Genomic DNA, 26,685 nt, shown 5'->3' with positions numbered 1-26,685 from the left:
CAGTGGGAAATTGTTCCATACTCAGTAATTCAGACTAATTCAGTGCTATTCAAACACTTGTTTCAGTCTGTTCAAGAAACACTGGACTATTTTGACTCTAGCATAAGTAGGTGCAGCTCCACTGATTTCAATGGGGTTATACTTGCTTACACTAGAGTTGAATTTGAGCCACTGTGCCTAAAAAGATTAAAGCACATAAATAGCAGTGTAATTTTTCAAGCTCAGCCTGGAACCTGGGCTCCAAGACTCTTCCCCACTTGCCAGGTTTCAGAGCCCAGACCCCCGCACAACTACACTGCTATTGTTAGCCCTCAGTGCTGGCCCCACAAGCCCAAGTCAGTTTACCAGGGCTCTTACACTAGCTGTCATGGGGCTTTTATTGCTGTGTTGACATATCCTCAGACTCTACTGAAACCCCTGGCAGATGGGCCTTTCAGCCAACAAATCATGGTTTAAGAAGAGAACAAAGCTATTGGCTTCCTTACCTTTCTCCTTGACAGAGATTTTCTGTAATTCTGGGATCAGGAAACCATAAACCAGCTCTGCTACAATCTCTTCTGATTGCAGACAAGTTCGGCTACAGAACCAACAGAGAGAGTGAAATTAACATTTATTACTTTACTTCCCACCACACCACCACCACACTTCACTTGACATTTTAAAAAATTGTTTAACTATTCTGAAGTGACTTTAGTGCTGGTGAAAGCAATTGTCAGCCAGGGAAAGTGAAGGCCTCCATTTACCCACAAAAATTGATACACAGCCGGGACCCTAAAAGCATCCCTATGCCAGAAACCAAGGGACTCCCTGGTATCTAGCCCTGAATTTCAGCTGGCCTGACCAGCTCAGTGTGCCACAACTCATTATTGTTATAATCTGTATCTAAAAGGTGTCATGTAACATGTCACCAGAAAACCAGTAACTTGCTGATCATTAATATTCTTGCATGATGTAGCTACGGTCAACCCACAAAAGATTATACAGCTATATACTGGAATTATGACTAAAATGTGTTTAAACCAGGCGTTGTTAAACACTTTTTTCCAAAGGAATGTGGTTCTACCTGCTTGAATATGTTTCCCCTTTAAATTGTGCAAAGTGTGACCAAAGGCAAAGAAAAGCACATTTGCATTCCTGGTAAACACAGCCGTTAGGAGATCAAATGGGGAAAAAGTGTTCACTTAAAAATGTCAACAGGGGATGGAGACTGCCTCTTAAGGCAGGGTCCATGAACTGTGAGATACATACTTTTCTAAGGTTTACTGGAGAGAGGCAAAGAACCGTTAAAGTTATCTCTCCTCTGAGGAGACAAGGAAAACCAGCACCTTGGACTATATGAGTAGCTTGACTAAGAGCTAGTCAGTCATTGTTAGAAAAGGAACAATGGTGAAGAAACTACCTTAAACAAAGACTGTAGCTTGTTATGTTAGGTCTTAGCCATCAGAAAGCATATTTTTACTAGTTTGTTTGCAGGGGAAGCAGGTTTCTATAATTTTTGGTGGTGCCCAGAACAGGTCCAAGTCCTGGCCTCCCCCACCTGCCATGTAAGCCAATATATATATATATATATATATATATATATATATATATATATATATATATATATATAAAATAATGTAAAAATGGATTGGAAACAGTAAGTGATTAACAGTTTCCCTATATTGCATAATGTGGGGTGGTGTAGGGAGATGAGGGCTCTGACTAGGGGTGAGGGCTCTGGGGCGGGGCTGAAGATGAGGGATTCATGGTGCAGGAGGGGGTTCAGGGCTAGGGCAGAGGGTTGAGGTGCGGGGGGGGGAGGGCTCTGGGGTGGGGTAGGGCTGGGGATGAGAAGTTTGGAGTGCAGGCAGGCTGCCCCAGGGCTGGGGTCAAAGAGGACTCCACAGCCCCCCAGCCCTCTCCCTGCTGGCAGCAGCAAGCTCCAGGGAAGGGGTCCCCCTCCTGGCAGCACACACACCCAGCACTGCCACTGCACTATGCTCCTAGGAGCCAAGTCCCTCTCAGGTCCAGGAAGCCCCCTCGCCTCCCCTGTGGTGGGTGCCAGAGGGGGGAGGGCTGCCATCATGTGTGCACCTCCTCCCTCCGCAGGCGGTGGCTGTGCCACTGCCTCAGCCTGCCGCTGGCGCTGCTTCCTTTTGTAGCTGGCAGCGGCCGGCGAGGCAGCACAGCAGGGCAACCGCCCGCTGCCCTGGGTGCAGGCAGGGACACTCTGGGGAAGGCATGTGGGGGGCATTAGGAGGGGACGGGGGTTGCTCCAGGGGATAGCAGGCAGGGCCAGAGGAGAGACTGTGGGCCCTAAATTTGCTGGAGCCTGGGCTCCACGGTCCCATATAACTCGCCACCCCTATTTGTTTGCAATGCTTCTATATGTATCCTTTATATCTGAACTCACTCACAACCTCTCTTTTTTGATTGAATATACTTGTTTTACTTTTTATCTGCACAAGTGGTTCTCAAATTTCATTGCACTGCAACCCCTTTCTGACAACAAAAATTACTACATGACCCCAGGAGTGGGGACTGACGCCTGAGCCCACTTGAGCTCTGCCACCCTGGTGGATGCCAAAGCTGAAGACCAAGGGCTTCAGCCCCAGGCAGGTGGCCTATAACCTGAGCCTCACCGCCCAAAGCTAAAGCTCTGAGGCTTGGGGTTTGGCCCCAGATGGCAGGGCTTGGGCTTTGGCCCTGGTCCCCAGCAAGTCTAAACCAGCCCTTGTGAGCCCCAGTTTGAGAACCACTGATCTATACAAAGCCAGTGCTTCGACTGAATTGAAGTGAGTAACTAACATCTGCTGTTTCTGTCTCTTTAAATCAACAACCAGCTTAACGTCTGTTAATATTCCGGGAGAGGGCTGACATGGACACAGCAGGGAGACCGTTTTAAGGAAATTTGGGGGTTGGGATCACTCTGAAAACAGTGGAAGCAAGGGTGTGACCTGCAAGCTTGTAGGCTAACTGTTGGCATCTGGGCTGTGCGCCATAGCGCCACAGCATTTAAGGGACCCAGAATTGCAGGGCAGGTGGTGACACAACCCTTATTGGTCTGGGTTGAACCCCAAAGAGACACAACATCCCTGGTTATATACCCCTATACTGACGTGTTGATGTGCGTTACTTCTGCACTGGAGAGACTCTCTCTGCAGTGAGAGGATCGCAAAGTCTGTCAGTTTAGTCTTTGGGTCCTTGCTGAATCGGCCAATTTCTTCCCTTTTGTAACTTCATTTTTGGCTAATCCCAGTGCCATCTTCCATGCCACATCTCAGATCAGAGTTCCTCCTTGGGGGCTACCAACCAGTCCAGAGGCTGAATGCATTTTATTTGCCCTAGCAGAATGTTAAAGACCTGCGGAAAACTCATGTGGCTACACAATGCACAGCTGCTTTGCCATGAAGATGGGTTCTGAGTCACTGTGTTTTTAAGGCTAAATGCCAATAGGGGTCAGAAAGACTGAACTGGAGGCATGGCAGCTCCTAAATGACAGTCACTTCTGAGTAGGGTTACCAGATAAAAAGTGTAAAAAATTGGGACAGGGATGGGGGGGTAATAGGAGCCTATATAAGAAAAAGCCCCCAAAATCAGGACATCTGGTCACCCTGCTTCTGAGGCACGGCTGAACACGATACTGAGGTTTTCAGCAACATGATGAACTCAGCTCGGAACTACATAAGGAGCAGCCAATATGGCCGACCTCATTAAGATTAGCAGTTTCTTTAAAAAAAACTTCTTCTGACTTCTGAATGAAAGGTGGGTTTATTTCTAGGAGGCTCTCATATCTGTTGTATTTCCTTCAAAGCCTATCTTCTCTAAAAACACTTGTAAGCCTTAGAGGACAGACCAGTTTCCAGATTAAAGGACACCTGCATGTTAGCTCTTTTCTATGGCTGGGGTTTTCAAAGGCGTATAAGGAAGTTAGGTGGACAGCTTCCATTAAATCTCAACAAGGCGTGGGTGTCTAACTCCCTTGCGTGCCTTTGAAAATCCTAGTGTAAAGGCTTTGTGGGGGAACATTGGGAAACTCTCATCTTATGGTCAGGGCACATTAGCACAGCTGCCGGGACTAGGTCCTAACTTGCCCCATCTGAGCTTGACTGGGAACCACCATATCTGCACATTTTTAGGAGTAGTTGTTACACACTTGGCTGTGCTTCCCTAGTGGATGAAAACTGCAGCATGTCTATGTAGTGTTATGAACAGTATTGCTACACCCTCAGTGCTGGCCCTAGACTATAAATGTAGCTAGCCAGCCAGGGTCTGAATTGTGCAAAGCAGTGTCTATCTGTACTTTGTCCACTCCAGGACATACCGGCTTTCCATTTCATAAGCAATGTCATTGATTTCCACAGCCACCTTCTGAATCTCTTCCCTGGCTTGTTCTTCAGCTGTGCTCTCCATGCTGTTCAGGATAACATCTTCCAGGTAAGAATCAACAGTACGCTGGTGCACTTTAGCCACCTGAAACAAGCATCAAGATATCTCTCTGACTCAAGATACAAAATGTTCATTGCTGTGTAGTACCCACTTGCTGGGATCGTCTGTGGAGAGAGGCAAAGACCATGGTGTGTCAGCTGAGACTCACCACTTAATCTGAGAAATCTGAGGACAATTGATGTAGAAGGCAGCTGCAGTCTATGAGAAGTTGTCTTACATTTCTACACTGCACCTGGAAGCATGCTTTCCAGCTCAGACTGACAGACACACAGTAGTTCTGCTCAGACCAGCATGCTAAAAATAGCAGTATAGCCAGGGTAGCTCAGGTAGTGGCTCAGGCTAGCCGCCTGAGTACAAACCTGCCCAGTACCCCAGGATATGTAACTCAGGCAATTTGCCTTAACCACACTACCAAATTGCGAAGCTGCCATTTTTAGCACACTTGCTTGAGCATGCTTCCAGCTGCAGTGTAGATGAATCCAGTGTGAGGTGTGACTCTCCACACCCCAGGGAGCACCCTTTAACCTCCCTATTCATCACTTGTATATCATTGTGATATTGCATACAAAGCATGCTTTGAAAGATATCACGGGAAAAGTTATGATCGGCTGAAACCCACTGTTCCATCTAAATAAATATATAAATTATATAAATATAATGAATGCATATGTAGTTATGAGTATTGTGTTATATGATTGTCACTAAAATATGCTGTGGGTTGGGGAACTGCCCAGATACTAGATCCCCAAAGACAGTAACCAGAGAGAGAACCAATGCCTGGGCGGGTGTTGAAAAACCATCAACAGCCATTGTCCAGCAAGGGAGCTACATAACAATGCAATGACTCACTTGCCCACCGCCACACCAGTTGAATTGCTCAACCTTGCCTGGTGGTGACTCAGTAATGCCCACCAGACATGCCTGGACTTGTGTTCTCCCAGCACATGGATGAAAGGTATAAAACAGAATGCAGAGGCCCCATGCTTGGACTTTCTCCTCCCCACACCTATGCTGCAGGCAACAAGGTCACTCAGAAGAATGAAGACTCCAACAGAGGAGACTTGCCCAGGTTTCGAGGGTGAAACCCACGTACTATGAATTGCAATATCCAGTGGGGCGAGAAAAAATGCTCAATCTAGATGTGGCCCAGTCTAACAGGGTTGAAAGTTTAGACTGCATGCTTATATTTTATTATCTTTGGTAGCTACCTCTGATGTTTAGCCTATCACTTCTAATCTATATTTTGTAATCAATAAACTAGTTTTACTGTTTATCTTTACCAGTGAGTTTGCTTGAAATGCTTGGTAAACTGGCTCAGGTTTACAAAGGCTGGTGTATATCCACTTTCCATTGATGAAGTGGTGAACCAATTAATAAACTTGCATTGCTCAAGAAATGATCTTGAGCAGTGCAAGATGGTAGATTCCTGAGGTACCAGGCTGGGAGCTGGGGAATTTGGCTGCTGCCTTTCTCTGTGTCCATGAGTGGCTCTGGGAACATTCATGCAATCTAGCTGGGTGTGGGGCTCCACATGTGCTTGTGCTGAGTGATAACAGCACATGGAAGGGTTTGCTGCTTGTCACTGGCAAAGCATTGTGAGAGACAGCCCAGGCTGGAGAGTTAGGGGGGCATAGCGGTCCCACAGTCCCAGGCTGCACCTCAGGGATTGCATCATATGAGAATTCCTTCTCTAATGGCCTTTTCCTGGGGAACTAGTTGTACAGAAACAAGTACAGAAAATGACCTGTGCCCAAGGCAAAACTCTGATTTTTATGTTTGTGGACACACTCTCCTATACAATGTGCTAGCTCCGTTAACTGAATGCCAAACACCAACTCATTTCCCATAGTCCTCTGAACAGCTGGCAAATAACGCCTTACAGCATCAGGGCAGTTTAGATGTGATTAATACTACCACAGCTTCAATAAATTAATTTTCTTGTAGTCACTTGAATTCTGAAGCAAAATACTTTATCAAAGTAATGTGGAACAGAAGCAGGATGAACACACTGGATTTCTATAATGCATTTAGTTTAGATGTTCCCAGACCATGATCTGCCCAGCACTTGGTAGTGGTCTGCAGAGAGATGGTTTATTATATGGTGTTGGCTTTCATCATTTTGAGCTCACTGGGAAGTGATATGAGGAGAGTGACAGGGAGACTAGGTGAGAACAGAAGCAGGGGCACCTCTGAACCCCATGTTCTCCTCCAGTGTGTGTGCCACGATCCTGGGGGGGGATGTCCCTCTTAGGGGAGTGAGTCTATGCCTCTCTCCATACCTGTGTGTGTACACCAGCATCTAGAGGACCCAATTCCTCTAGGGGAGTCTGATTTCCACCCCATTCATGCTCCCCTCATGTGAGCTGGATTCTGGTGGACTTATCAAGTCTGAGGTCCTCTCCCTGACCCCCACCATATGAACAAGGATATGTGGAATCCCTGCCCCCCGAGTATGAAACTGGAACAGACATACCGGTGGCATGCATCAAGAATACACTGCTACCACAGAGGAGAAGAGTTGAGCATGGGCATGTTTGATCCATAGCATGGGTTCTTTGACATGAATGGAGCAGGTCATTCATCTCAGAGCTATTGTTTCAGGTTCTATTCATTTGCATGGGCTGTTCACATTCAGCTGAGAACACCTCATTGAGCTGAATGGGCCACTTCACACTCCTTGGATTCCCATGTGCTGCAGATGGACGTGTAGAGTCTCTTTCCTCCATTCTCCCCCTATCCTTACTAAAAAGTCCTCCTTTCAGTATTGTAATGGAATATCAAGTCTACTATAGTTAAGGTCTACATCAGCGCTCTATCTACTGCTTGACTCTAAGTGCTCTAAAATTCACATTGTTACTCAGAATGCCTTCAAATTTGGTGTCCATCATCTAAATCCAAAGAAGAGATATAAGAATCCTCTTTTGGGAAACATGAAGCCAGTCCAGTACGAATTAGAGAGCTTCTTAAGGAAAGGGTACCATGGTACAAATGTGGACAATGAAATCCAGTCAGCATTGAAGGAGACACCGTTGTTGGTATCAGTACCAGTAGTAATAATGAAGTTGTAGAGGTAGGTAGTACTGAAGTTGAAGACAGCTATAGTGATGATGGTACTCAGGTCACAGATAGTCTTATGTCCTGTGTGGAAGCCAATACAACAGATGGTGCCAAAGCAGCTGATGATGAATAGCTGTAGATTCATATGGCACTATCACTCCTGAGGTAGGAATCAATGAAGATGGTAGTACCAGTGGCTTCTTTGGAAGTGGGTACTGAATGTATAGGCTGGGACTAAAACAGATGGTTCCAGTTGCTCCAACAGTGATGAGTCTAGTACTGGGAGGCATAAGAGGTCCTTTGTAGCTGTAAAGGCCTGCGACATGTCAGACACCGAGAGTGGAGGCAACATTTCAGCTGATGCCTCAGGAGACAATGCGGAAGGTGCAATCTCAATGATACTGAGACTATCAGTATTAGAATCAACAGCACTGTCTCATATGGTACTGGGGATTGCCCCTTGCAGCCTGTTGACTTGGTACTGGAGGACTTATGCTTGTGCTTCAGGGTCGAAGAAGCAGAGATTCCAAGGCCAGAACGGACCACTGAGATCATCTAGTCTGACTTCCTGTATAATACAGGACATAGAACTTCCCCAAAATAACTGCTAGAGCAGATCTTTTAGAAAAAAACATTGTCCTGATTTAAGTTCCCAATGATTGAGAATCCATCACAACCCTTGGTAATTTGTTCCAATGGTTAATTATACTCACAGTTTAAAAAGTACACATTACTTTCTATCTGAATTTGTCTAGCTTCATCTTCCAGCCATTGGATTGTTATACCTTTCTCAGTTAGCTTGAAGAGCCAGTTATTAAATATTTGTTCCCTAGGTAGGTATTACAGACGGTCTTTGTAAAGCTAAATAGTCTATAAGAGTTTGACTACACTTGCAGGTGTGCAGCGCTGGGAGTTAAAGCTGTCTTCGTACAGCTGTGTAGGGAAAGCGCTGCAGTGTGGCCACACTGACAGCTACCAGTGGTGCAGTGTGGCCACATTTGCAGCATTTGCAGTGGTGTTGAGAGTGGTGCATTATGGGCAGCTATCCCACAGAGCACTTCTTCCCATTCTGGCGCTGTGGGAAGGGGGCGGAGGGTGCGGGTCATTCTGCTTCCTGTCCCAACGCCCCATGATGCATCGCTTTCACATCCCAGCAATCCTTGCTTTTCCGTCCACCTTTGGCGCCATCTTGCCTCTTTCAACGGTTTCTGAGCAGCGCGATTTCTGTGGGAAATGGAGCCCGAACTGCTGAGGAGTATGCTGATGAGTCTCGCCAGCACATCACATTTGGCAGTTGAGCTATTCCTTCAGCTCCAAAGTGACAGTGAGGAGTCTGACGATGATGCAAGTCGCGTAATGCGTCTGACACGAAATTGCTTGTGGCATTCACGGACATGTTTAGCACCGTGGAACGCCGCTTTTGGGCTCGGGAAACAAGCACTGAGTGGTGGGATGGGAAGTCTGGGATAACGAGCAGTGGCTGCAGAACTTTCAGATGAGAAAAGCCACTTTCATGGGACATGTGCTGAGCTCGCCCCCACCCTGCGGCGTAAGGACACGAGATTGAGAGCTGCCCTGCCGGTGGAGAAGCGGGTGGCTATTGCAATCTGGAAGCTGACAACTTCAGACAGCTACCTATCAGTTGGGAACCAGTTCGGAGTGGGAAAGTCAACAGTTGGAATCGTGTTGATGCAAGTTTGCAGGGCCATTAACCGCATCCTGCTAAGAACAACCGTTGACTCTGGGGACCATGCAGGACATTGTGGATGGCTTTGCATAAATGGGTTTCCCTAACTGTGGTGGGGCAATAGATGGGACGCATATTCCTATTCTGGCACCACCCCATCTAGCATCCGAGTATGTTAATTGGAAGGGGTATTTCTCCATGGTTCTCCAGGCGCTTGTGGATTACCATGGGCATTTCACTGATATTAACACAGGCTGGCCCGGAAAGGTGCATGATGCACGCATCTTTCAGAAGGAACACTGTCCTGTTCAGGAAGCTGCAGGCCGGGACTTCTTTCCCAGACAGGAAGATCACACTAGGGGACGTCGAAATGCCCATTGTGATCCTTGGAGACCCCACTTACCCGTTAATGCCATGGCTCATGAAACCGTACACAGGAAGCCTTGACAGCAGCAAGGATCAGTTCAACTACAGGCTGAGCCGGTGCAGAATGACTGTGGAGTGTGCTTTTGGGCGTTTAAAGGGGCGCTGGCAATCTCTGTATGGGAAGCTAGACTTGGGGGAAAGCAGCATCCCCGCAGTTATATCCGCGTGCTGTACCCTCCATAATATTTGTGAAGGGAAGGGTGAAAGATTCAGTCAGGCATGGACCTCGAGGCCGATTACCGCAACGTGATAGACCACATCAATGCGCTGTTCCGCATCTAGGCATGCATGCATGCAGCCCTAACCCTCCCTCCTCTTCCGAAATATGTCAATCCTGAAAATAAAAGCCACTTACCGGGAACCCGCTCCTCTGTTTGTCCTCCACCAAGTACCGGCTGCTGTGACTGGCTTGAGAACAGCTCCTGGCTGCATGCCTCCTGGGACTCCGGGGTGTCTCCCCCCACCCCAGTACCCTCACTCTCGTCTTCCTCCTCCACCTCCTGCTCTGAAGTGTCCATTGTGGTCCTCGGTGTGGAGGTGGGGTCACCTCCAAGTATCGCGTCCAGCTCTTTGTAAAAATGGCAAGTCATGGGGGCAGTGCTGGAGCGGTGGTTTCCCTCGCGGGCTTTGCAGTAGGCACTCCGCAGCTCTTTCACTTTAACCCTGCACTCCAGGGTGCCCTGGTCATGGCCCCTTTCAAGCATGGTCCTTGATATCTACCCATAGGTATCGTAATTCCTACAGCTGGAGCGCAGCTGGGACTGCGCAGCTTCCTCCCCCCAAACACTGATGAGGTCCAGCAACTCGCTCGTTTGCCACGTGGAGCCATGGTCACCTGGAAAGATTCACTGATTGCACTCTACACCTGGCTGAACAAACAGGAAGAGGATTTTTAAAATTCCCAGGGCATTTAAAGGGCGGGTCTGACACTTGGTCACCTTAGGCCAGGGCAGTAGAGTTCGAACTGATGAGCAGAGTGGCTGAACAGGCATTCTGGGAGACCTCCGAATACCTCTGGAGGCCAATAACAGCGCTTTTGGTGGCCACACTGGCGGAGCAGTGCTTCACCAGCAGCGCTATAGTCATTATTCCCCAGGTCGAGGTGGAGTACAACCAGCGCTGTGGCCAGGGAGACACAGCGCTGTATGTGCCTTTCAAGTGTGGACAGTGAGTGAGTTGCAGGGCTGTAAAGCCACCACCAGTGCTGCAACTCTCCAGTGTTGCCAAGCCCTAAGGCATGTTCTCCAACCCTTTAGTCATTCTTGTGGCTCTTCTCTGAATTCTCTCCAATTTATCAACATCATTCCTGAATTTGACACAGTATTCCAGCGGCAGCTGCAGCACTGCCAAACAGAGGTAAAATAACCTCTCTGCTTCTACTCAAGATTCCCCTGTTCATGCGTACAAGGATTGCATTAGCTTTTTTTGGCCTCAGCATTGTACTGGGAGCTCATGTTCAGCTAATTATTCACCATGATTCCCAAGTCTTTCAGGTGATGAAGAGAGGATTTTTTGTCTTCCGAAAAACCCCTCTAACCCAACCGATCTGGGGAAGGAAATGAACATTTCTTCTCACCAAAGCTTTTGTGAGACGTTTTAGGCTGAAAAGGAAGAGCAGTTGTGTTGAAGGTATCTCAGATTTCTAAGCAGCTGAGTTCTCAGATGCTGAGGAAAGTGTCATCACCTACTTAAGATAGTGCTCCCTCAGGCAACACACTCAGTTTCTTTGTTTGGGAGGGGAAGGATAAGCAGATAGAGCACTTGTATTGGAATACCCCTCTCCTAAACAAAAGAAGCAGCTAGAATGTCTGTCCTTAGCAGGCACAGTCACTTTACAATCCAGAACATTTCTGCATAATTAATACAGACAAAAAGAACAATAAAAGAAAAAATTCCCTTAAGGGGATGGTACTACTACTAACAAATATGACTATTTACAAAAAGCTAGTGAAAAACACTTTGTGAAGATAAAATAAGTTTCCAAGGAGAAATGGGGAGCTCCAGTTTTTGCCATGGATGATAAGAAGGATCTGAGAGGGAGGTGGAGCGGCTCTGTCCTTTACACCCTTGGGTCTCAGCAGAAGGATACGCAGGGCACACCTGCACCCCACCAGTACTGCAACCAAAAGTCTCTGACCTGAGTATACTGAAGGCACACACACTTACAATGGAATGGACATGTGCATGAGCACTCAAAGGAGAACCTCTGGTTGAAAACATCCTGACAACAAACGGACCCAATGCTTTGACCCTGTGGGATGACTTATGACAGAGCATTAGCCTTGGAGATGATCCAGGCACAGCCACAGCTGGGAAGAGGATAGAGGAGCTATATGTGTTGCAGGGGTCTAGAGACCTAGATTAATTCATGGCAAAGTCAAAAGACTGAGGGCGTGTCTACATGTAAAATGTTACAGTGTAGACACTAGCTATGATGATGGGAGGCCTTCTCCCATTGGTATAGGTAATCCAGCTCCCCAAGAGGCAGTAACTAGGTCAATAGAAGAATTCTGTCTCCTCCACTTGCCTGTTTGAAGATCTCATCCTCTTCCCGCCGTCGCCTCTCTTCTACCTGGCGGCGTCCACTCTCCTCTGCTTCCCGGATGCGCCGTTGCCTCTCAGCCAGCATGGCAAAAGCATGGATCCTCCTTTCTTCCTGAAGCCTCACCAGCTCTTTGGACAGGAAATCGAACATGTTCACTAATGCCCTCCCTTCTATCCAAGCCAAGTGGTTCTCAACCAGTGACAGCTTAAAACAAAAACAAACAAGAATTGTATTAAATACCGTGAAGAATGCAAGTCCCTTTGGCATAGAACCGCCACAGGCACATGAAAAAGCACAACCCCCACCCCCACACACAAGGCATAAGGCTAATTTATGTGTTCTGCATTTTTCTTTTAAAAACAATGGACTTGATTCTGAGCTCTGCCATGGCCTCTGTTTGAAAGCTCTGCAGAACTAATCAGTTGGGAATACTTCTGGAGAATTCCCTGTTGCCGAAGGACCACAGGAACGCTCCTATGCTGCCCCCTTTGCAGACCTTGGCCTAGAGGGATGGCCAGAGTGCACTGTATGCCAGCTATTCTGGGCTGCTGAGACAATGCATAGATTGCCATTGCAGCAGAGAGTAAATCACAGCAGCTTTTCAGGCTACTTTCACCTAGACTGGGGATTGCTCCAGTTCTCAGGCCCAGAATGTGGGAGATACAAAAGTGACATAAAACTACCTTCAGCAGTGCTTCCCCCTCATTTCTGTGCTGAGTTTAGCTGAGCCAAAATGAAGAATGAGGGTCAGTAGTTGCAAATACAGCTTCTACTTGGGATTGAAAAAGTCAAATCTACGCCTTTATACGTCAGATGTGTGCTAGAATAAATTGTTTAGAGGGCTGCATAATCACAAGCGCAAATAAATTTCTAACTCTTCAGAGGATACAAAATGTTTATTGTTTTGTACGATGTGTGACATCCTGGCACCCCAATATTCACCACTGTCATGTAATTAGGATATGTTTTGTACAAACTATGCCTTGTGAGGTATCATTCTAAAAGTCGTAATCTGCTAGACAATAATATCTCATTGGATTGTATGTGCCATCATCAAATGTGAAGTTATGGAGTTTGGCTGTGTATGTGTTACTAAAACATGTTGTGAGGTTGAAAACACCCACAGGTAGCCTTTCAGGTACAACAGTAAAAAGGCCAAACAATGTTAACGGCTCATTGAGAAAATGCACACAAGGATTACCCCAGGAATTGTTTGCAATAGAAACCTCTCCGAGATAGCACTACACAATGGGAAGTGTTTGACCCAGGTCACAGCAAAAGAGCTTTCTAGCAAGTGGGAGGAAGATATAAAAGGGGGCAACAGCATCATGAGGGTATGTCACTTTTGCTACAACACACCTGAAAACACTTGAGGGGCGAGGACTGAACTGTGGGAAGTGATGGTCCCAGGCTAGAGGGATGTTTTGCCTGTATATGAAAACCTGGGACAGCCAAGGCAACCTGTGCCTTAAGAATCTGCCAGCCTGTTTATCACTCAGGGTGAGAATTTGCTAATTTATATCCTACCAACTAGTGTGTTAAGCTCAGTTTGCGGTTTTGTTTATATACTAAGATAGTCTGTATCAGCAAAACCAACAAGGAGTAGATTAACATGGCTACCACTTTGAAACCTGCTTTGATAAGTTTGCTATATCTTATAATCACTTAAAATCTATCTTTTGTTTTGTTGTTTTATACTTTATACTTGTTTTGTCTACAACCTGTGCGTGGAGATTATAACTTGGGGCAGAATGCTGTCCTACATTGAGGGAGGGGGCAAATTTTATGAGCTTAGGCTGTACAGTTCCCTGTGCAGTGCAAGATGATACAATTTTGGGTTTACACTACGGGGGTGAGGGGGGTGCATGCCTCAGCAATTGGGAGGTTGCCTTCCCATGCAGAGCTGATCTCAGCATGTGTCTGTGAAGCTGCAGCAGGGTGTGCCCCTCTCTGTGTACACGCTGGTGACAGAGCAAGCTTGGAGAATTTGGCATCTTATCACAGCCCCACAGTGTGAAAGGGCTCAGTGGTACCCCAGTGCCAAGTGGCACCTCATGGGGAACCCACCACACTATTCTCTTGCTGAGACCATCTGTGGGGACAGACAAAGACCTCTTGTCATGGTATAATTCCCCACTCTGAACCTTAGCGTCCAAAAGATGGGGTACCAGCATGAATTCCTCTAAGCTCAATTACCAGCTTAGAACCTGTAGCGCTGCCACCAACCAGGAATTCCAGTGCCTGGTACACTCTGGTCCCCCCGCAAACCTTGCCCGGGGACCCCCAAGACCCAGACCCTCTGGATCTTAACACAAGGAAAGTAAATCCTTTCCCTCACCGTTGCCTCTCCCAGGCTTCCCCTCCTTGAGTTACCCTGGAAGATCACTGTGTGATTCAAACTCCTTGAATCACAAAACAGAGAGGATAATTCACCTTCCTCCCTCCCTCTCTTTCCCCCTCCCAGACTCTTCCTGAGAGAAAGTAATCCTGGCACAGAGAGAAATCAGCCTCTCTCTCCCTCTTCCCTCCTTTCTCCCCACCAATTCCCTGGTGAATCCAGACCCAGTCCCCTGGGGTCTCACCAGAATAAAAAAACAATTAGGTTCTTAAACAAGAAAAGCTTTTAATTAAAGAAAGAAAAAACAGTAAAAATTAGCTTTGTAAATTTTAAAAAAATGGAATAGGTACAGGGTCTTTCAACTATAGACACTGGGAACACCTCCCAGCCTAAGTATACAAGTACAAATTAAAATGTTTTCAGCAAAATACCAATTTGAACTCCTTCCAACCAAATACACATTTGCAAATAAAGAAAACAACCATAAGCCTAACTCGCTTTATCTACCTAGTACTCACTAGTCTGAATTTATAAGAGCCTGTATTGGAGAGATTGGAGAGAAACCTGGTTGCACGTCTGATCCCTCTGAGCGCCCAGAGTGAACAACCATCAAAACTAATAGCACAGCACAAAAACTTCCCTCCCTCAAGATTTGAAAGTATCCTGTCCTCTGATTGGTCCTCTGGTCAGGTGAGCCAGGCTTACTGAACTTGTTAACCCTTTACAGTCAAAGAGATATAAAGTACTTCTGTGCTATTAATTTTTCTTATCTGTTTATGACACGCCCCCCAAATCGCTGACAGTGTGGAAGTACACTGGCAGTGATTTCTCCCTAGAACTTTAAAATAAACAGATCAATAAACACATGCATCCTTACATACGCCACTAATTAAGTAAAACTACAAGATTTTTCACATCGTAAGGACAATTTTTAACCAGTTGATTTTGGGAAACTTTCATAGGAGAGTGCATCAACTTCTTGATCTGTTGCCACTGCAGACCCTTCCCGGTTGTGGAGAGGGTCACCTCTCCCATGCCACCATTACTTTTCCCTTTATCATAGACACAGTCAGGCCACTCAGCGTCATCTCCTCCCTGGGCTGTGAACTGACAAACCTGTAAATCTCTGTAATAAAAGGGCTTGAGAGAATTAACGTGGTACACTCGGGGCTTTAGGGAGGAATTGGGAAATGCTATGAGGTAGTTAACAGCTCCTAGGCGCTCTTGGACCGTGAATGGCCCTTCCCATGATGCTTCCATTTTATGGGCCAGTTGCGCCTTTAAGACCATAACCTGGTCTCCTACTTAGAAGGAACGCTCTCTGGTATGTCTATCATACCAGGCCTTTTGCTCTTCCTGAGCATACTTTAGGTTCTCTTTAGCAAGGGCTAAAGAGTGTCGGAGGGTGTTTTGTTGGTTGCTTACAAAGTCCAGAATATTAGTCCCTGGAGAAGGTGTAAACCCCTCCCATTGCTGCTTCACCAACTGTAATGGCCCCTTAACCTCATGGCCATACACAAGCTCAAATGGTGAGAACCCTAAACTGGGATGTGGTACAGCCCTGTAAGCAAAGAGCAACTGCTGCAACACTAGATCCCAGTCATTGGAATGTTCATTCACAAATTTACGTATCATGGCCCCCAAAGTTCCATTAAACCTTTCCACCAGGCCATTGGTTTGATGGTGGTACGGGGTGGCAACTAAGTGATTCAGCCCAGGAGCTTCCCACAGTTCTTTCATGGTCCCTGCCAGGAAATTAGTTCCTGAATCCGTAAGGATATCGGAGGGCCAACCTACCCTGGCAAAAATGTCTGTTAAGGCCTGGCACACAGTTTTAGCCCTAGTGTTGCCTACAGCTACTGCTTCTGGCCATCGGGTAGCAAAGTCTACGAAAGTCAATATGTACTGCTTTCCTCTGGGTGTCTTTTTGAGAAAGGACCCAGAATATCCACAGCTACTTGCTGAAATGGGACCTCTATTATGGGGAGTGGCTGGAGAGGGGCCTTGGCCTGGTCTTGGGGTTTTCCCACTTTTTGGCACACCTCACAAGACCGGACATCCTTGGCAATATCCTTGCCCATCCCCTCCCACTGGAAGGACTTCCCCAACCTGTCTTTGGTTCTGTTTACCCCAGCATGGCCACTGGGATGATCATGGGCCAAGCTTAGGAGCTTCCCCCGGTACTTAGTTGGAACCACCAACTGTTTTTGTGGATGCCAGTCTTCCCGGTGTCCACCAGAAAGAGTCTCCTTATATAAAAGCCCTTGTTCTTTAACAAACTGGGATCGGTTAGAAGAGCTGAGAGGCGGTAGGGTGCTCCGTGCCACCGCCCAAGCTTTCTGAAGGCTGTCGTCTGCTTCCTGCTCAGTCTGGAACTGTTTCCTGGAGGCTGGAGACACCCGTTCTTCCTTAGACTGTGGACTTGGGCTTGGTCCCTCTGGAAGCGATGTAGGTGATGAGGTTGTTTTCATGGCTGGTGAACCGCTCTCCGCTGGTGCACCAGATGGTATTTCAGGCTCTGGCTGAGCCTCTTGGGTATGGTTGTCTGCTGTTTCTGCCAGTTCAGACTCGCTGGCGCCCTCTGGCGTTGGGGTTGAAGATGCATTTGCAAGCGCTGGCATCAGTGCTGGCAATGGTTCTGGTGCTGGTTGCGTTTCCAGGTCCGGGTCTGGGACTGGAAGTACTGTGGCTGTTGCAGTCGTTGGCAGGGGATCCGGGTCCACTACCTCTGTCTGGGTCTCTGCTAACACAGACGGGGCCTCTGTGGACGGCTCAGGAACAGGGATGGGTCTGGAAGCTTGCCTGGCTTGGCTGCATGTAACCATTCCCACCCTCTTGGCCCACTTTACCTGGTTGGCCAAGTCTTCCCCCAGTAGCATGGGGATGTAATAATTGTCGTAGACTGCAAATGTCCACATTCCTGACCAGTCTTTGTATTGGACAGGCAGTTTAGCTGTAGGCAAGTTTACCGCTTGGGACATGAAGGGGAAAATTGTCACTTGAGCCTTTGGGTTGATGAATTTGGGGTCCAACAAGGATTGGTGGATAGCTGACACTTGTGCCCCCGTGTCTCTCCACGCGATAACCTTCTTTCCGCCCACTCTCAAAATTTCCCTTTGCTCAGAGGGTATTTGAGAGGTATCTGGGCCTGGGGATTTTGGAGTGACGGAGATATAATGAACTGCACTCGGTTGGGGTTCTTGGGGCAGTTGGCCTTTATATGTCCCAGTTCATTACACTTGAAGCATCGCCCAGCTGACTGGGCACTGGGCCGAGGTGGGTTACTGGAGATTGGTGCGGTGAGAGAATAGGGCATCGGCGGCTTTCCTTGGGTTGTAGGTGGGGTCCTGGGTTGCCCTCGGTGATAGGGTTTATTGTCGGTGTGCCCCCTGGGGTAGTCACTCCCCTTGACAGTAGCTTTTTTCTTTTCTGCCACTTCCATCCATTTGGCTCCAATCTCCCCTACCTCAGTTACCGTTTTGGGCTTCCCATCTAGGATGTACCTTTCTATTTCTTCAGGAACACCATCTAAGAACTGTTCCATTTGTATCAGGAGGTGCAGCTCGTCCAGATTGTTAACCTTTGTTCCTGATATCCAGGCTTCATAATTCTTTGCAATGTGGTAGGTGTGTCGGGGGAATGACACATCTGGTTTCCATTTTAGGGCTCTGAACCACCGACGGGGCATGTTCAGGTGTTATCCCCATTCTGTATCTGGCCTTGGTTTGAAAAAGTTTATAATCATTCATTTTCTCCTTAGGCATTTCAGCCGCCACCTCTGCTAAGGGTCCACTGAGCAGTGGCCTCAATTCTACCATGTATTGGTCTTCAGAGATGCTGTACCCAAGGCAGGCTCTTTCAAAATTTTCTAAGAAGCCCTCAGTGTCATCACCTGCCTTGTAGGTGGGAAATTTCTTTTGCTGCAGAACAATTATTGGCGAAGGGTTGTTAGGATTGGCTGGGTTCTGTTGCTTAGCCTTTTCTAATTCCAGGGCCTGCCGGTGGGTTTCCCTCAGGAATTCCAACTCTCTCCTGTGGGCAGCCTCCATTTCTCTTTCTCTGAGCTCCATCTCTTTTTGTTTTATTTCTAGTTCTTGTATTTGTTTTTTTCCATTTCTCGTTGGTGGGCTGCCTGTTTGATCTGTTCTTCTGTACCCAGTTTTGCCTTGGAAGTCATCGTTCGTGTTTTCTTGTGTTGGGGTGCCCTCTGCTGGTTTACTGTCTGAATTACTGTTCCTCTGCTGCCTGCTCTGTTGCTAAGCAATGGAGTCTTTCTAACAAGCTTTTCTGAATAAAACTAGAACAAAAGGAAACCTTTCATTTGCAAATGTGTTTTGCTGGTATATGGTGACTCACAACTGGAGTCCCTTTGTTTAACAAAGATCCTTGTTATGCCTCTGCCTTCAGGCAGTCTCTCTGCACAACCAGAAAGGAGAAAAGGAAAAAAAGTTCTGGCTGTTTGTTTATTTTTAAAAACCCTCTCTCCTGCTTACAAACAGCTAGCAGAGAGAAAAGAGAGAGAAAAAATCCTACTGGCTTTTTCTTCTAAACCCAAACCTCTCGGTCTGCCTGCAGATAACTAGCAGGGAGAGAAATAAAAACCTCACTGGTTTTTGGATTCTGTCTTATCTATCTGCTGCACACCATGTCATTAGTATAATTCCCCACTCTGAACCTTAGCGTCCAAAAGATGGGGTACCAGCATGAATTCCTCTAAGCTCAATTACCAGCTTAGAACCTGTAGCGCTGCCACCAACCAGGAATTCCAGTGCCTGGTACACTCTGGTCCCCCCCAAAACCTTGCCCGGGGACCCCCAAGACCCAGACCCTCTGGATCTTAACACAAGGAAAGTAAACCCTTTCCCTCACCGTTGCCTCTCCCAGGCTTCCCCTCCCTGGGTTACCCTGGAAAATCACTGTGTGATTCAAACTCCTTGAATCACAAAACAGAGAGAATAATTCACCTTCCTCCCTCCCTCTCTTTTCCCCTCCCAGACTCTTCCTGAGAGAAAGTAATCCTGGCACAGAGAGAAATCAGCCTCTCTCTCCCTCTTCCCTCCTTTCTCCCCACCAATTCCCTGGTGAATCCAGACCCAGTCCCCTGGGGTCTCACCAGAATAAAAAAACAATTAGGTTCTTAAACAAGAAAAGCTTTTAATTAAAGAAAGAAAAAACAGTAAAAATTAGCTTTGTAAATTTTAAAAAAATGGAATAGGTACAGGGTCTTTCAGCTATAGACACTGGGAACACCCTCCCAGCCTAAGTATACAAGTACAAATTAAAATCTTTTCAGCAAAATACCAATTTGAACTCCTTTCAGCCAAATACACATTTGAACTTCTTCCAACCAAATACACATTTGCAAATAAAGAAAACAACCATAAGCCTAACTCGCTTTATCTACCTAGTACTCACTAGTCTGAATTTATAAGAGCCTGTATTGGAGAGATTGGAGAGAAACCTGGTTGCACGTCTGATCCCTCTGAGCCCCCAGAATGAACAACCAAAACTAACAGCACAGCACAAAAACTTCCCTCCCTCAAGATTTGAAAGTATCCTGTCCTCTGATTGGTTCTCTGGTCAGGTGACAGCCAGGCTTACTCAACGTGTTAACTCTTTACAGTCAAAGAGATATAAAGTACTTCTGTGCTATTAACTTTTCTTATCTGTTTATGACGCCTCTCCTCCCTCCTCTGTACACTGAAGTGTAGCAAGATATAACTACTATACTTTTCCTGACTGGCAACTTCCATCCAAGGAGCTCACAACACTTAATAAACATTAATTAATAAAACCTCACAATGCCCCTTGAAATGAGGTAGGTCTTATTCTCATTTTACAAATGGGGAAACTGAGGCACAAAGACTTACTGAGGTCATACAGGGAGCCTGATCCTCTACTGTTTTATATATTGTATTGTCATTTATACAAGTGTAGCACGCCTGCAGATCCAAATGGTGGTGATTTACACTCACTTCACCTCCGAAGCAAACACCACAAGATTCATGGTAGTGGAAACCAGAACCAGGGAATTTGTGACAGAGCCGGGACTAGAGCCCAAGTCTCCTTAACCACCTTCCACCCCTCTAACCCTAATCACATTGCTTTATAGGATTTGTGAGGATGTTTGTGCTCTGGAAATGTAATGATATTGTGTAAGTTCATTATCTCTAGTATGGACTACATGGCAATAAGCCTAGGCAAAAAGTATTTTCTGAAGCTGGTTCAGACGTTGTGCCATTGTTGCAATGGCTCAGCAGGCAGTGGAATGTGCCTGTTATAAACTCAAGTAAACAAAACAAAACAACCCTGACTAGCAGCCAGTACTAGACAGGCTTTCCTGTGTTTTATACCAACTTCCAAGACACTACACATTTCCAAACCAGCATCCAACAGAATGTGAAAAAGTCACTGTAACACAGGGCTGGAACGGAAAGTGTTCCTCTCATGCCCCAGAGGCTGTGAGGATGATGGAGGGAAGAGGATTTAATTGTCTCACTATACCAGCAGATATGGGACTACCCTGAACCACTTCTCCTTAATGCTTGGTTTTTGCTGTGTGTGAGGATTTCCAGGGCAGGAGAGAGATACTGCTGAAGACATTCCAAGCATGGGAGGTAAGTTTGTAGAAATTTTGGTGGTGCCCAGAACCCTCCTCCCCCAACTCTGCAGGCCGGGGGAGAGACCCAGCTCCAAATATTGCCGGAGCATGGCACCCAGCCCTGAATATTCCTGGAGCCCGGGCACCTAGAGCCCATATAACTCGCCGCCTATGATTCCAAGATTAATGCTCTATCAGAATTTTGCCTTAAGTCAACATTCCCCCAAAACATATGAGATTTCTGATCATACCCCTCTGTCCAAACTGATTACAGTCCTTCTAGCTGCAGAATAACTAGTAGTTTTATTCTCCCAAGGCATTCTACGTAGGGAAGTACTACCTGACACAGTCAGTTTTAAACCACAATCTGCTGACATATAAAATGGCCACAACAGTCTCCTACAAATGAGAGTTCCTAAGAGGTTTCTGAAATATGCACACAAATATAAAAATATTTAACAGGCTTTTAGGTCAGTTGGGAGTTTTCCTTTTAAGAAAGTATACTTTAGTAAGAAGGACATTCACAAAACAGTACTGCTGTCATTAACTGAACTGCATAATGCACATCTCAGATTTTTTTTTAATCCATGTACACTTGTTCTATTTTCCCATAAAGAAAGGTACATGAAACTTACTATGAAGTTGTAGGTGAACCCTTTGCATGTGTTAATTAAGTTAAATGCCTGGAGACTGGGAGAATTGTAGTCTCTGTTCCTCGGGCCCTGGGAAAGCAAAGCAAGGGATGGAGGACATGCCAGCAGGGTTAGTTTAGATTCCACAATGAGATTCTGAGATATAAGATCAAACAGATCACTATCTTCACCCTTTGATCTCTTTCTCTTCAAATGTCATTATGGAGACTGAACTGACCCACTGCTGGTATCTCCCCTCTGCCTTGGCTCTGCTTTCCCAGGGCTTGATGAAGAGACATCTCAAGTCTCCAAATCTCAGGGCTTTTAAATTTCATTTTTCCTTAGTTCAATAAAAAGGGATTGTTCACCTACACCCCCCCGTAGTATTGTGTGCGTGTTATACCTAGAGTCTTACACTTCTGTCCTCTACACATGAAGCAGCATCTAGAAATACTGAAACCTTAGAATGTCACTGCTCTGCTAAGAGCTTGGAAGTGAACAGAAAGAGATGAATGTGTAAAATCTCAAATAGATTTTGGCCAGCTGGAGAGGTCCAGGCCTATTTTCTCTCTGGGGAAGGGGGACAGCGACTGCTTTAGCAAATGGACTCCACGACTGGGGTACCATAGGCCATTCATCTAGTATTAGTTGGTGAGTAAACTCTTTCATGGCTATTTCTGCACAGCAGAGGCAGCTGAGAGGGCGTGAAGTTGCAAGGGGATGCGATGCCTATAACTAAGGGTATGTCTTCACTATCGGCAGGCAGCGATCAATCCACCAGGGATCGATTTATTGCATGTAGTCTAGACGTGATAAATCAATCCCTGAGCTCTCTCATGTTGACTCCTGTCCTCCAGCTTGGTGAGAGGCGCAGGCAGAGTTGAGGGGGAGCGGCAGCAGTCGATGCACCATCGTGAAGACACCATGGTAAGTCGATCTAAGTACGTCCACTTCAGCTACATTATTCATGTAGCTGAAGTTGTATAACTTAGATCAATTCCACCCCCCCAGTGTAGACCAGGCCTAAGGGTATGTCTACACTTGAAGCTGGGGAAGTGAATCGCAAGCTGAGGAGACATACCTGTGCTAGCTCTGATCAATCTAACATACTAAAACTAGAATGTGGCCATGGCAGCACAAGCTGCAAGAGGGACTAGCTTCCCCAAGTACATAGCTAGCCTCTCTGATGGGCAAGCACTCAGGGCAGCTAGCTCCTCCTGCCATTCATGTTGCCATGGCTCCATTCCACTTTTAGCATGCTAGCTCAATCAGAACTATCACAAGTGTGCTTCCTCAAGCTGGGAATCACACCCCAGCTCCACCTGTAGATATACCCTAAGTACAATGAGACACAATCTTTTCAGCAAAATGGCTTACTGAGGGGGTGACATGCATGCCTCACTATGCCAGCTGAAGGAAAGGCCGTTGTCAACTGCAGAGTCGGCGGCTGACATCAACCATGTGGATCATAATCTGAATGGACCGAGGCTTTCATGATGAGGCACATTTTTCATGCATTGAGAGCCCTGGAAATTGAAGTCCTCTGTTTAGCCACAAAGCAGGTACAGCATGGGGGGCATCTATGCAAGCTTCTCAGGATGGGACCCATTATAGCAATGACAGAACACTTCAGTGCCCGTGTCCATTCAGTCCTTGCTCTCAGCAAGGAAGCCAGTTTTTGTCACCTGTGATGGATTCTGCAACGTGGACAACACATTCAATTTCTATAAATATGTTGATATAATTACAAGAAAGAAACAGAAAATTTAAAAAGGGATGGAGGAATGGATGACTGGGGTGTGTGTTAGCCTCTTTATGTTAATAGCCAAACCTTGTGCTCATGCAAGTCGCGTTGTCGCTGTAAGGCCAGTGTTACTTGCTTCTCTGCCTTCTTAAGCAGCTTCCCATCCTCCTGAAGCGCATGAGTGGTGCGCAGTTCCCGGATCAGTTCCAATCGCTTCTCCTTCCCTTCAAACATCTTCCAAATAAAATTAACAGCCATGGGAATTAAACAGAAGATAAAATCTGAGAGTTTTGCAAAAAGAAACTATCCTTTTCCTCCAAAGTTAGAGTCATCTGTTTCCGATACCAAATTCTCTATCTGTAGCACATGAATCTTTGAGGAAAATCCTTGGTGCTACTGACAGGAAACCAAACTGTCTGTAATGAATCTAAGGCCATATCCAGACACACCCCATAGCTGTCAGCTAAACCCCACATGTGCTGGATGAAGGGCAGAACTCAGGCCCTTCTGTGCTCCAGAGAACAGACAGGTCTCTATTACTCAAAGGAGAACCTCTATTATCTTTCAGTTCCATTAAGACTCACCCAGCCTTCTAGCCACTGGAGGGCATGACAAACAGACTCTACAGATAGATATCTGTATACCCAGAAAGGGTTAGCATTAAACATATTCTGGACTGGACTTTAAATTGCGGGCAGAATTGCCAGCCACATCAATTTAAAAAAATCAGATATTCCCCACCTCCCCCCCCAAAAGATTTCTTTATGATGTTTAAAAGCGAAATCTCATTTCTTTAATCAGTCTACTGAGTTTTGAATTTTGAGAAAGACTCTTCCCTCCCCTGTGGGGAAGGGGAGAAGGTGGGTCTTGTTTCAGGCAGAAAATTCAACCTCAAGTATGCACTGAATACCATAAGAAATCTGGGGCAAGCCAATCTTCTCTTCCCCTTGAGTAATAGGAATGGCTCTCTTCCTCATCCCTCCTCTGCCAGCTCCACCATGCACCCTCTTGGACACTCCTCAGCACTTTCCCCATGATGCCCCTTGCCCCCATCTCCTCCCCTGGACCATGTCCTTTTCTTTTCTCCCGTGTTCCAGTATCCATTGCCTGCTGCTCTTCCTCATACATAAGCCCAGCAATAGAAGGACAGACGAACAGATAAGGTGCCTCTTCCTCACCTCCCTCAGGGACTGTTCAGATTGTTTAGCACCATTCAGTGCAGCAGTAAGGTTGTGGGGAGGGTGTTGCTACTGCTGTTGCCCTCTGTGGTGTCCCCAGAACCAATCACTTCAGTTTTCCCTGCTTGATGCAGTGACTGCTGCCCTGCTGTGTGTGTGCAGTGGTGGGGAGTGGAGGCTCTGTGGGACGGAGTGGTGCACTCTGGGGTGATAGGCAGGAAACACAGTCCGAGTCACCAGCCCACATGTCCAAAAGCGTCACACCCAAGTCAGACAGAAATTTCTGAGCTGGACCACAGTTGCTGGTAAGAAGCCTCTAAAAATTATGGGAAGCCTTGGTGGGGAGGCTCTCAAAATTTTTGTGCGAGTCAACATCTCTACAATGGAGTCAAAGACATCATTCCTATCAGGCCACTTCGAATGGGGGAAAGACTCAAGAAACCCAATTTTCGTATCAAACCATTTTCAAAACTGCATTATTTATTGTCACAGAGCCTATCATCTCTCACCTGTGCGCTGTATAAAAACTAAAACAATAGTCAATAAAACAGCTAATCCCAATGGTACAGAGAGAAGCAGCAGGTTTATAAAACAGACACCTCTCCCCCCAAGATATGCAAAATGATCAAAAGTGACCAGACCTGTACAGAAAGGCCCAACACCAAGTCCTGAATACAGCCATAAAGGATATCAGCGGATATTCTCAGGGAGTGTCCCACAGATAGGAACCTAGGAGTTCCTGTCAGAAATTTGAGATGGAAAGCAAAGATTTCAGCCTTGGAAGGATATGGGATATGGATACAAGGACATGTTGCTCAACCACCTCAGGCCTGGATTAAGTTCAGTGCTATTAAGAACAGATTTTTTAATACACTCTCAATAACTCCTTTCAGTATTTTGAAGACAGAAATAGTCAAAGGGACACAGAATACCATGTTCTGAATAGCTCTGCCTCGGATTAACTTCTGCAAAAAGATCACTGCCAGTTCCAGCTCCTCTTCTCTCTGCCAACACACAACAATAATCCAGTTACAATTATGTATTTATTTTAGGGAGGAAGCAGATGGAAAACTGAATGAGCCATCCATCGAACTAGCTTTCTCAGAATACAATTAATATACCTAGTTTCTCGTGGGTTTTAATCATCACTCTTCCGATTTCCAGAGAATGGAAGAAGAGTCAGAAAAATATAAAATGTCTATATTTTAACAAAATATGGGACAGACAGACTACACAAAGATTTACACTGGGGATTCTGAAAGGGAGTTCCGTGAAGAGTAACATATATATATATATATTAAAAAAAACACGTAGCTTGACTAACTGGTGACTAAAATGGGAACACAATTATCATTCATATGTATTAATAGTTCTAAACACTAAGGAAGGGGAACATTTAGGAAATTTCCCGAGTTTCATTCTCCTGGTAAGGCTTATTAGTGTAGCATAGTGAGTTTGAAGACCCAGTGAATGAAAATTTTGAAGTAAAGAAGGTGTATTATTTTGGGGTTTGTAACAGGGTGTGCTGTCCCTTAAAGGAAGGCTACAGGCCTACTGTAGCTTGTTCCTGATTTCAGCTCAGATCAAAGGCATAGTGGCACAGGGGCCATCTTTTCTTGGTGCTCGCCTCCTCCCCTCCACCCCTGCCCCGTCCCTCCCTCGCCCCCTTGCAACCCCTTCCCCAAAGTCCCCATCCCAACTCCGCCCCCTCCCTGCTCCTATTGCACTCCTTCCCCAAATCCCCACCCCGGCCCCGCCTCTTCCCCAAGCATGCTGCATTCCCCCTCCTCCTGCCTCCCTCCCAGCGCTTGCTGCCACGAAACAGCTGTTTTGTGGCGGGAAGTGCTAGGAGCTAGGGGAAGAAGCGGGGATGTGGTGTGCTCAAGGGAGACGGCGGAGCGGAGGTGAACTGAGGCATGCAGCTGCTGATGGGTGCAAAGCACCCATCAATTTTTCGCTGTGGGTGCTCCAGCCCCAGAGCACCCATGGAACCGGCACCTATGCATAGCGGGAAATGGGGCAGGACTATGAAGGCAAACTCTCATGCTC

At 46.5% G+C, this 26,685-nt stretch overlaps 1 protein-coding gene across 2 annotated transcripts in view; it reads right to left on the bottom strand.

Annotated features, from left to right (window-relative positions):
• MAATS1 (MYCBP associated and testis expressed 1) overlaps window positions 1–26,685 on the bottom strand; it is a 61,633-nt gene that overhangs the window by 7,613 nt on the left and 27,335 nt on the right. For both annotated transcript variants that reach the window (XM_030534109.1, XM_030534119.1), the window contains exons 12-16: window positions 25,569–25,640; window positions 23,546–23,692; window positions 12,126–12,347; window positions 4,304–4,452; window positions 486–577 (exon numbers count right to left, since the gene is read on the bottom strand). In XM_030534109.1, coding sequence (XP_030389969.1) covers window positions 486–577; window positions 4,304–4,452; window positions 12,126–12,347; window positions 23,546–23,692; window positions 25,569–25,640 — 682 coding nt within the window. The remainder of the gene's footprint in view (window positions 1–485; window positions 578–4,303; window positions 4,453–12,125; window positions 12,348–23,545; window positions 23,693–25,568; window positions 25,641–26,685) is intronic.

The sequence above is a fragment of the Gopherus evgoodei genome, chromosome 1, assembly GCF_007399415.2.
Source record: "Gopherus evgoodei ecotype Sinaloan lineage chromosome 1, rGopEvg1_v1.p, whole genome shotgun sequence".
NCBI lineage: Eukaryota > Metazoa > Chordata > Testudines > Testudinidae > Gopherus > Gopherus evgoodei.
Note: the sequence above shows the minus strand (reverse complement) of the source record. Positions and strands in the feature narration are given on the sequence as shown.